This window comes from Hippoglossus hippoglossus, chromosome 7 (assembly GCF_009819705.1).
Source record: "Hippoglossus hippoglossus isolate fHipHip1 chromosome 7, fHipHip1.pri, whole genome shotgun sequence".
In the NCBI taxonomy this organism is placed as follows: domain Eukaryota; kingdom Metazoa; phylum Chordata; class Actinopteri; order Pleuronectiformes; family Pleuronectidae; genus Hippoglossus; species Hippoglossus hippoglossus.
In genome coordinates, this window is record NC_047157.1 from 1447077 (window position 1) to 1459444 (window position 12368).

The 12368-nt window shown below is 39.2% G+C and overlaps 1 protein-coding gene across 1 annotated transcript; it reads left to right on the top strand.

The window, feature by feature from the left end:
- Positions 1-1695: 1695 nt before the first annotated feature.
- Positions 1696-11729, top strand: phc2a (polyhomeotic homolog 2a (Drosophila)). The gene is made up of 7 exons (XM_034591501.1): positions 1696-2043; positions 3196-3358; positions 4964-5042; positions 5899-6010; positions 6174-6300; positions 7460-7694; positions 8853-11729. Exons 2-7 carry the CDS (start codon positions 3221-3223, stop codon positions 9005-9007), a joined length of 846 nt encoding a protein of 281 aa, XP_034447392.1. The 5' UTR covers positions 1696-2043; positions 3196-3220; the 3' UTR covers positions 9008-11729.
- Positions 11730-12368: the final 639 nt, after the last annotated feature.

Below are 12368 nucleotides of genomic sequence, written 5' to 3' on the forward strand. Positions count from 1 at the left end.
CTCACTTGTTGACACAAAAATAAAATCAATTTAAAAACCATTCATCCAGCCTTTAACATTTAGATTTCACATCTAATATTTAGAGTTCACATCTAACATTGAGATTTCACATTTAGATTAAGATTTAATATTTAGATTCAACATTTCACATTTAGTTTTGAAATTCAACATTAGATTTAACATTTAACATTTGGATTAAGATTTAACCCTTAGATTTGACATTAAGATTTAAATTAAACATTTAGGTTGAACATTCAACATTTAAAATTTGGATTTAACATTTTGATTTAGGTTTAACATTTAGATTTGACATTAAGATTTAATTGAACATTTAGACTAACATTTAACATTTAGGTTGAACATTTAACATTTAGAATTAACATGTAACATTAACACATTCCGGAGGGCTGACATCTAGATGACGTTCAGGAGAAGGTATTGGTGGAATGTCTGATGGGAGGGTGATCTTAATTATACTAATAATAATCATGATAATAATAATGTATAGCACCTTTCAAAACTTATCTACAAGGTGCTTTACTGGGGGGATGCCTCTACCAGGACAAAGACAAGTGCTATAGATGCTGTGACTAATGTACACCTTTCACTAAGGAAATATTGCTTGTAGAGAAATGTACTTGAGTAAAGTGCAGTGGCACAGGATGACTGCACAAGGAAGTATACTGGATTTGTGCTTATGTATAAAGAAGATATTGAAATAAACGTTTCCATATATGTGCATATTTAGACTGTTATAATGATAATAACAAAATGCTATATATACATATGGATCAATTTACACACACACACACCCAAACATGTATATTACACACACACACACGAATATATGGGCAAACTTTCACAATAATGACAAAATATATAATTACACAAGACACCTTATGTTGCCAGCCATGTAAAAGGCATATCTTTCCGGTGTAAATGTGTTGTTTTTATGAGCAATTATAAAAGCTGCAAACTGTAGGCCAAACAAACACCCTAATATACAAATATAATACAAATAAAATGTGAATATAAAATATTGTTTATGCAGTCAAAATTATCCATATGGAAATAAAGTTAAGGTTTAGGTTTTGAGCTTTTTCCAGGGCTTTTAACTGCATTTCAGTCTTCTGCAGCAAATAGAATTAAAGTGAAAGGTATTTTCTGACACGAAAAGTGTCAAAATCAACAGTTTCCGACCGGATCTCATGGACGACACTCACAACTGTGCAAATTCCATGTTTCAATAAACAAAGGTAAATAGATATTTTTGCCAAACAGTGTATCTAAGGTGATGTTACAGTCTATTGTTGCAGCAAACATTTGCAGGAAAGAAACACATTGACATGGCAAAGCAGGGAAGTTTTATAAGGATACATGTAAATTCCTTTTATTCAGATTCATGTCCTCCCCTTTGGAGGTCTTTAATCATTAGTGGGTTTTTATTGGTGCATAATCACCTGAATACACAATGAACCTTTAAGTCCTTGAAGTATTTGCCCCTAACCTTTTTGTGTGTTTGGTTTTCTTACTCATTTCTTATTTTTGTCTAACCACTGTTAAATATTAGCCTTTCATGTGTTTAACATTTAAAGAGTCCTTGTCTGTACTTATGTGCTCTCTGTGACTGTGTTCTGTGTATTTTGTGTATGCTTCAACTTGGCTTTAATTTTGATGGTTGTTGCCGGAAGTCCTGCATGTGACTCGGGCGCGCGCACACACACACACACACACAGACACACAGACACAGTGTGTGTATTTGAAATGAGGAGAGAGCTCAAACACAGTGTGGATATGAAAGCATCGCTAACTTGGCGGGTCCTGGTGTGACGGGGTGTCCGGGGCCTGCGCTTCGTGCAGCGGACACACTAGAGTCGTGTCGGCGGAGGCAGTGGGAGTCAATGAACGCGTTGTTTGGAGCCGTTGAACAAAGAGCGCTTGTTCCTCTGCCATTGTTACCGAGCGGAGCTTCTCTCCCGGAGCTGGCTTCACTCTGTGAAACTAACACAACTACTCCTGAGGGAGCGTGTTCTTTAAAAGCAGGTATGGAAACGTGTGTTTTTAAAACCCATTGTAGTTTAATTCATCCACACGAGCGGCTAACACTTTAACTACCGGCTGAATGGGTTTGAAACGAGGTTAGCGGTAAGTTCATGAAAGGCTGATATTCACAGAGAACTCGGGTCCTGAGCAGGCTGCATGTCCGTAAACTCCACATACATGTACTGTATGCCATTTAATGTGAAACTATGGAAGTCTGTAGTGTGTTTAGCTCGGTGTGGAGTATAAAAGCAGCTAGCTTAGCTCTAACTATTCCTCTGTAAACCAGTCAACTTCATTCAAAGCTCTGCAGCCATTAAAGTCTTAATATTATTTCTTTGTATGACTGAATCAGTCGTTTCTACTTCAATAGGCTCAGTACTAAGCTGATGGGTCTGCATCCAGAGCCCACTCTCTAAGTCCAGGTGTCTGGTACCAGTGTGTCCTCCCTGTCATGTGCCAGTGCACTCTTTCTTATTAAGACTAACAGAGAAGGGATCAAAAAACACGTCAGATGGACTGTGACGCATTGAGAGCATCTTAAATACTCTGTAGCCCAAAAGCTACAGAGTATTTAAGATTGGCTACTGCGTGTTTGAAATTGGCTATTAAGAAATTACAAATTTGCTACTGCACATTTAAAATCGACTTTGCATATATTCAAATTTTGCTACTGGCATACTTAAAATTGGCAACTGGCATAAAGATTGGCTATTGACGTATTTAAAATTTGCTACTGCTGTATATAAAATTGTCTACTGGCGTATTTAAAATTTTGTTATTGGTGCATTTAAAATATGTTGCTGGCATATTTTAAATTGGTTACTGGTTTAAATAAGATTGGCTACTGGTGATCATGGTCTTGAGTCACATTGAAAAAAATCCCGGTCCATATCAACTCTCAGGATACAACAGGGAGGTTGTTAAATTTTAAATTAAAATTTTAAATTGTTTGCTAAATTCAAAGTGGCTCACAAAGTGTCAGATTAAAACTTGCCATATTCCACATATAGTGACTGTAACAGTGTGAACCTTTGTGAAAACACTGGGAAATATCAAACTGGTGAATTGTTACTCATGGCTGTTACTTGGGGCCAGGTCCCAGGACTCTGTGGCCAGCACCTGTTGAGTTCACCTTGCTGCTTGTGTTGACAGGTGAGGGGAGGCCTGTGCTCCAGTCATGACCTCTGGGAATGGGAACACTAACAGCAGCCAACATAATGGAGAGAGCAAACCAGCCCAGGCCCTAGTCACGTCCCAGATCCTCACCCATCTGATAGAAGGCTTTGTTATCCAGGAGGGTGCTGAGCCTTTTCCTGTGAGTACTGGATCTCTGCATGTGTTTGTCTGTAAATTCACACACACAAAAAACATTAGTTTACTTTCCCACCACCTACCAGTGAGAAACCATAGACTTGTGTACCCTAAATACATTTCAGTTCCAGGTACCAAAGAGACATTTAGTGGTGGATAATGAGACTGGAACCTCAACAGCATCAGTCTAGACCTGTAGTGTTTTATTTAATTGTGGTTATTTATTTCTGATGTCATTAATCAATTTATTGTAAAAATCAGAAAGTAATTTATTGTGTCCCAAATCATTAACTGGCAGCAAGGGTTAAAAGCACATAAAGAATGGAAAGTGTCTCTGCCTACCTTTTGGTAGTTGTTTCTCCTCAGAACACTAACAATTAAAAACAATCTCATTAAAGTTGATCAAAGTCATGCATAGATCATACCCCCGTCAAACCGAAGACCGAAGCGTTGCTCACTGAGCCTGACAAACATTTGCACATTATACAGTAAAACATCCTTTCCTGTTGATCCACCCTTACATTTTTATCCTTTGGGGTTTATGTTCTCTCTGTATGTTGCTCAGAAACATGCCTATAGTTATTTTCATCTGAATCCTTCCATAAAGTATGGCAGAAACAAATACTTGAGCCTGACTTGTGAAATCTGACGATATGAGCCATTCATGAATGGGTGAATGAAAAGGTTATTTTACAGAGTTATCAATTCAGAAGTTTTATTTTAAAGAATATGTTTGTTTTTTTAATTCAAGCATCCCAGTATATATTTACTTTTAGTTTCAAGTTTTATTTGTCATATGTAAATTAACACAGGGTCAACAGCACAATGAAAAATGTTGGACAAGGACAGGTCAGCTCAGCAGTTAAAAAACCTAATATAAAAAAAAAGTTAAATACCATTCACTGTGTTTGTGCAAAAAGAGCCCGTAAGAAAAAATAAATAAGCAAAATTTGCTGAACTGACTCAGAGCTCTCGTCAGTGCTGCCATCTTACAGCACAACCGCATCTCTTTTATAAAGTGCCTGAGAGAGTGATTGACCAGGATGATTAAGAGGTCAATCTGGAAAAGGTTTAGTTGAAGGTGGCGTTCCTTTATCCATGTGGATATGTTTGAGACCATGACTGTGGGGTCATCTTGTAGGAATGACAGGTGTAGTTGAGTTTCATCTGCGAAGCACTGATGAGAAGCCATCCAAGTAGATACCTGGACCCAAGGTTGAGATGTATATTAAAATTGAAAAGGGGATCCCAGCACCAACCCTTGAGGCACCCCTGTGGATGTGATAAGGATGCTTCTTCATGCCATGACACATTGAAGGAACGTGCCTCTTTTGGTATGAAATGCTTTGTTTTAGCTCTTGGCCCACCGTGGGGTGGGAACTCCCTATGCTGCTGACTAGTCGTCGTATCTTTGCAGAACTTTCACATATGGCACAGTAAAGGATAGGACAATCCTGAAAAGCTAAAATATGGGCACTTGAAAGCATGACTGATCTGGATCACACAAACAAACAAGAGGCCAGAGCACATGTTCATCTTGTTCTACAAGTGTTGTGGTAATTTGCAGCACTATCAGCTGCTGTAGTAATGTTTCATTTTCTGTCTACAGGTGGAACATCCATCTTTCTCTATTGAAAGCCTAAGGAGAAACACAGCTGACTCAAAGATGGACAATCTCTCTCCAAAGGGTAAAGTCCTTGGACTAGTAGAACAGCATAATTACTTATTTCTCTGTATAGTACATACAGAGAGGTGCAGCACACATTTCTCTTGTGCGTGTGTGAATGCAATACTATACAAAACATGATGTTGTCTCAAGGCTGCACCTTCTCCCAGTATAAGGATATCTGGTATTTATTTGGTTGGTTCATCATATTAAAGTGTATAGTTGTAATTACAAGACTAGCATAGGTTTGGGTGCCAAGATCAATCCATCATTTTCCAACACTTAAAGGTATCTCAGATGTCCTCTCTAGAAATGTCTTCTGGGGGATCCTAAGGCATCCCCACAATAGATAGAATATATAATTTCTTCAGTGTGTCCTTGGACTGCTCTGAGGTCAGATGACAAATTAACTTCACTGGTCTTTTAACAGCGAGAGTCAGAGTGTTCAGACTACATTTGAATGTGGGTAATTTGTGTATTTTATCATGTATAAGTAAAGCTAACTCTTGATTATGAAAATGTTATTGCAATTATATTACCCCTCATAATGTCGGTGTGTCTATAATATATATATGTAGCTTGTTCTCATTGAAAATTAAATTTCTTTCATCACCCTTTTATTATTAATCTAAAGAATTGAGACGTTGGAAACATCTTCATGATGATCAAGTGAACTGTGAGGACGATGTGTTTGCAAGTTCGATTTTAAGGACTTACTCAGACATAAACAGATGAATTTCATGAAGTTTGAGAGAAACAAAAATCCGGACTCTTTACATCACCCTTTTAACGTGGATATAAGTACACAGAGGTTTTTTCTGTGGATGTTGTTGTTGATTGTGTGTCCAGCTGACTGTGTTTTGACTGTTTTCACTCAGAGTTAAAGGCCCAGCAGGAGCCTATGCTAACCTGTGAGCTGTGTGGCAGGGTGGATTTTGCCTACATCTTCAAAAGGTCTAAGAGGTTCTGCTCTACAGTGTGTGCCAAACGGTAAGGAAGACAACAAAGACATTACCATCTTTTCTTTTGCTACATTTCCACTATTCTCCCCCTGTGGTAGAAATAAGGGATGTACTGATCAAGTTTGATAGTCGCCAACTTAGAAAAATAATCAATAGAGCTGTGCTGCTCACCATGTTAACTTCATTTGTAGTTACAACGTGGGATGCACAAAGAGAGTGGGTCTCTTCCCAAACCGCAAAACCACCCTGGAGAACATGAAGAAACAAAGAGAACAGAACGGACAACACAAAATCTCCAGCTTAGAATCTAAAAAGAAGGTGAGACAGTTTTTATAATAATTTATCAGAATAAATGTAAAGGAGAAATGCCCTCTGTATGTGACAGGACCACCTGCACCCTTTTAAAATTATTTCAGCATGGGTCTAATATAGGTTGACCTCTGTATCTGACCTTTAGGCCACCTCTACATCGGATCATGTCAGAGGCAAACATTTAAGTCAAATTTGTATGCCTCCACGCTGGCGATACCCTTGCCTCGTGAACGCTATATCTCAGGAACACCTCTAGGGAATCCTTTCAGCTTCAGTACAAACGTCCACTTGGACTCAAAAGTGAACTGGTTAGATTTTGGTGGTCGAAGGTTAAAGGTCAAGGTCATGGTGACCTCACAAAAACCCTTTTTGCTTTGCGAATGTGTTATCTTAAAAAAATGCTTTGAGAGAATTAAATGATTCCAGAAATCTGTCTGTATGTGGAATGCATATCTCGAGAACCCTTCATCTTATCAGCTTCTCACTTGGAATGTGTATTGTAAATGGCCCAAGGAAGTGCAATGTCGCATTTGGTACGATTTGGACATGTGGTATGTTAAATATTAATGAACTTTGAATATACAGACAACCAGCGCCCGGTAGCAGCAGAGCCTGGGAATCATCAACGTAAGCGATATTGTCGATCAAAACAAGAGTGTGTTCACGACAATCGACTCTCCAGTTCAGGGTTCTGTTTACAGACTCGAGCTTCACCGAACTTTGAATAAAGAGTTGAACAGCTGTTTGTGCAACAGCGGTGGCTTCAGGGTTCTGCGGATTGAGTTCCACAGCTGGTCTTTACTTGCCACGACTCAATTACTGCAGGTCATTTTACAGCTTCAGAAAGAAGGCTGATGGATGCAGCTTTCTTTCTGCTCACATAGATTTGGGTGGTCAAGGGTCTCAGGGACCTCACAAAACATGGTTTAGCCTCTATCTCAAGTCTGTCTATAGGAAATGTCTTCAAATTTTGAGCAGTTGTCACTTGGACTCAAGGATGAAGTGATTATATTTCAGGGGTCAAAGTTCACTGTGACCTCATATTAGAGTGGAAAGAAAATGTATGTAGACTGAAATTGTACTGGATAGTGGAGGCAAACCACAAAATTTCGAGTTTCCTCTTGTTGTGAAGTGCTGTGTTAAACCCCTCTGACTCTCTGTGCAGAAGCCTGCTGCTGCTGCTCTGTCCACTGGTCACTCTGTCCAGCCTGCACCAGGAGAGTCCAGCCAATGTTCAGACTTGTCTTGCTACAAAAAAACACCACCTCCCCTGTCAACCACCCAGCGGGTGCCTGAGGTGCAAGGCTCTGAGCTGCCCCTGCTGCCACACAGCTTCCTGCCCAGTGATCCCGGCCAGTGGAACATTGAGGACGTCTACGAGTTCATCTCCTCTCGACCAGGTGGGCGCTGCCTCAGCTGTCACAGTGCTACTTTAGGCTACATCCAAAACTCACCTACCTTGAGTTACATGAGATTTCTGGATTAGTATTTTTATCTGTAATCGCCTACCTGGTTTGAAGTGGATGAGACAGTGGAAGAGAGAGTGAATGTTAGAATCAAAATCTAGAGAAAAATTGTTGTGTTGTTTGCTGATGTTTGCACGTAACTTTATAACTATTCAGGGCTGTAATGCTTAAATTGACATGTCTGACAGTTAGTTTGGTGGCAAATAAAAGGCAAGTAGTTGGAAGAAGGTGAAAGCTGTAAGTCACGCTGAAGCATGGCGAGCTTGCATATGGTGATTTACTGTAGGCACCATATACCAGTGTCAACTCGATTCATATCTATCTAACTAATCCCAGTGGAGACCTTTCAGATGTCTGTTTTTGTCCAACGCTCACTGTGACAGACACAAAGAGGGAGAGGTTTTCCATGAGGGTCCACATCATCAAAATCTCTGTAATTGAAATTGGGGCATGACTTGGATGTGAGGGGGTCATGTGGTGGTGATAGATGAGAATGTTTCAGTCTATATTAGGTGGTGTTATTATGTGGTCAGGTTACAGCTGCGCATGACACTGGACAGACCTGAAGAAAAAACCTTTTCTGTACATCAGTAAATATGTAAAATCTAAAAAATAAGAAAAACTGTTAAGTTAGCCCAAATGATGATGATACGGTGGACAGAAAATCAGTCAAATCAATTTTCAAAATGTTTCCTATGCAGACAATCTGAGTTGTATTATCTGGTTGTCTGGACCACTGATGATTGTTTTATTTTGGTTTTCTTTGTGACAATTGGTTAACAAATCACTAATGGGTTTAATGTGTCTCCTCCCAGCTTAGTACATGACATTGGCCTGCCCACTCAGAGGCTAAAGGACATTTCTGATTTCTGATACAAGATCTGATTCTTTATTCCTTTCAGTAATAAGAATCTTCAAACACTGATACATTTTGTGATTCTGGTTACAAATTATTCTATTAGCAACCATGGAAGTAAGGAAGGAAAAATGAATGTAGACGGACATGATGGTGATCATACTGAGACATGAATCCAGTGGGGTTTGTGTGCATGGCCGTGGTGTAAACTGACTGTTGCTGGGTTGTGGCTGCAGGTTGTCTGGAGATTGCTGAGGAGTTCCGCTCTCAGGAGATCGATGGACAGGCCCTGCTGCTGCTGAAGGAGGATCATCTCATGGCAACCATGAACATCAAACTGGGCCCTGCACTCAAGATCTTTGCGGAGATTAGCATGCTCAAAGACTCATAGCCCAGCCCACTCCACACACACAAGCAGCTCTGGACAATGTGCTCAGGATCCCACACGTTGACTACCTGAGTTGAGTTCAGGTTCTGGGTCAGAGTTGTTTGTTGGGTTGTTTTGTCAAGGCCTGCTGAACACAAGGACACCAGCTTGAACGGTTGGACTGACCTTTTACACTGATGACTTCACCCTGGCACTCCATCAAGTAAACTTCACTAAACTGTGACAAGAACAGGGTTTCATTGAGTACGTGATTCTTTTTTGTTAAGTATTCCTGTGCCTTGTGTTCCTGCTGGAGACATTTAAGGTAAGCAGTTGATTTGTTCTGGTATTTTCCACAGATGCACGGCTGCGGTCTCTTTGAACTCTGGACAGTTGTCACTGAGTTGCTCATAAAAAAGACTACAGGGATACTATTGAAAATACAGACTCACTGATTAAAGTGATAAATCTTGTTAGCTTCTTAAAAGGTGGGAAAGATGACAGGCATGCAAGTGCAAGGTTAACAAAAACATTTTTTACTCTGAACAAAGTAAAAAGCTGACGCCCTTTGACCCATCACAGTTTCATATTGAACCAAAGTATTTTAACACTTCTGTGTTTCAAATTATTTTTTATTTGTGACCACTGCCACAATGTTAACACTGACTGCCAAATATTGATGTTTTTTTTCAATTTCATGTCATATAGTTCAATCTTATTTCATGTAAAGCTGTGCGCAGAGCATTCCGTCAGCATCTTCTTGTCTCATGCTCTCTCTCACTCAACAAAATGGACCCAGCTGTATTGTCAGACAGGGTAAAAACAACATTATTTAGTGATAATGAACAGAAAAGTTCATAGGAGAAGTCAGATCTGATCACAGTGGTCACAGGAGACATTCTAATGTCAAGTGGGAACTAACGAACTTGGAGCTGTCCACTTGTGATCGGATCACCTGAGACCGATGTAAGTGTGAACAGGGCCAATGTTTTTATTAAGCAATATTGTGGCAGTATATCTTCCAGCCACCAGTGGCAGCACTGAGGTCAGTGGTGCTGAGCAGCTCCCCAGTCAGTGAGAGAAACCTGAATCTCTAAGTCTTTGATTGTTCATAGGGAAGAAGGTGTGAAAAGTAGCTGACAGAATAATCTCACTAGCTTTTGAACCACTTTCCATGGTCTTCAGTGGACTTTTTTACTTAGTGTGTTGTTTTCTATTTGATTGTTTAATGAGGTGCTCAGTGACTAAACTGTTCGAGTTCCAACATATAGCAATGCATAGTGTGACAGTTCAAGCTAAAATTCATTATTTAAGTCAAGACTGTGTTAAGCACAGCGACTGGAGGCAGAGGGACCCTGACTAACCCCAACAGCAGTTGGAAAAAAGGACATCAAACAACTACAACACTGAGTAATGACCCTGACACAGATCTGCAGATTGAGCCCCTTAGTGCTGTGTGTAAACAGACTTAACCACTTGGTACAGTTTTATCTCTGCTTCCAGTCTAGACTAACGATGTCTGCACTGGGCACCCAGAAATGAAGCCTAGGAGAAGGTTGGTTATCTCCTGCGAATTCACCTCAGGAGTATTTCCCTCAATGCCAGCACTGTCAGAAAATGCCTTGATTGGTCAGTTGCTCAGTTTATTGTGGTCAAAAAGTAACTGAAGAATTACTGGGCTGAACACCAATCATGATTATTTGAATTTGTTTTTTGACAAACCAATGTTTAGTTCAAACACAACGACTCAAATATTCCTCATCTAACAGAAAAATGTTTCTTAGTCGAGGATGATTTATACTTCTGTTTCACTGTGCCTCTGTACGGAGACAACAGACACACATGAAAAGAAATGGGACCACAACTGTTTTCATTAAACATTTCATTCATATCTTAATAGGTAAGTTATTCTACGTTTTATCCAAGGGATCGGTTCATTCATTTAAGCCATTTGTATTTTCATGTATGTATTGATGGCATGTATGTATGTATCAGCCATTTGAATGCAGATTACCTGTTGACTCTAATATGTCAAGCTCTGTGTCAGAACAAGTGAACTTGGATAAACTTGAATTTTCTTCTTCTTCCACAATGATCAGGTGGAGTCTATGCACACAGGAACAGGCTGCCATAAGTGCCTGTGATGACATGTTGACGCAGAAGTATAATTCAGACTTGAAAAATGAGACTGCTGTGGATAGTTTGGTGTTAACTTTTATAAAACGTTTACCAAAGTCAAGTGAATGTTACTGCTGAATTGGTGTCTTGAATAAAAGTGTTAAGCTGAGGTAGCCATTTGTGAGCCACAGTAATGTTGGACAGGGTTCTTACCACAGATGACAGATAATGCTTGAAAAGTTGTTTTCTAAAGTTTGTCATATTATTTCATTTAAATCTGCATCGAATTCATCAGGATCATAAGAACAGAGACCCATTTCATTTTAGATACCATCATTACTTAGTAATGTTATTAAAACAATTCCAAGATCTGTTTGACATATGTGAACATAGTAATTGTTTGCTTAAAGTATGTTATTTTGGAATCAAACCAGTTTCTTTAGTGGGAGATGGACTGTAACAGTACTGGGGCCATGACTGAAAAATCTTTACCTAAAACTGAAGGTGTCATGGAAACGAGATGTTTGGTGTGGTTAGTGATAGACACTGTTTTTGTCCTTCTAAAGTTTAGTTTTTTCTCCTTTTTTACAGAATTCCAGATTTTTTTGATTAAAAAAATAAAACCATTAGATAAATAAATTGGTCTGCCTGCTTTCACTTTCAAAGTTAAACTATATTTGTTCATCAATGTTTGAATCGATAAGATCCTGTAGAGGACAGGAGCATTACACCAGTAATGTGCCTTTTACATCAGCTTATACCCACCAGTGCTCAGAACACCATACACATAGTTTACTTTAAAGTTCTGTTGATAAGTGTTCATATGTCGTGTGCCATAACTTGAAGGTCTTCTTGTTCATGAGCTTTTAACATCTCATGGTCTTCATCAGTGAACCAAATGAGTTAATTTGCCAGCATGTGACCCGAGTACGGAACCAGGGCCAAATTTATAGTGATCAATCAATCAATCAATCAAATTTTATTTGTATAGCCCATATTCACAAATCACAATTTGTCTCATAGGGCTTTAACATGGTGTGACATCCTCTGCCCTTAACCCTCAACAAGAGTAAGGAAAAACTACTTAAAAACCCTTTTAACAGGGAAAAAAAGAACGTAGAAACCTCAGAGAGAGCGGACAGAAGTGCAATGGATGTCAAGTGTAAAGGAGAACATCAAGATAAAGGTTTTAGCAGCATTGATTAGGGTAAACATTTTGAAGTATAACTGAAGGTCAGTGAATTGGTGGATTAATGTCATTAATGGT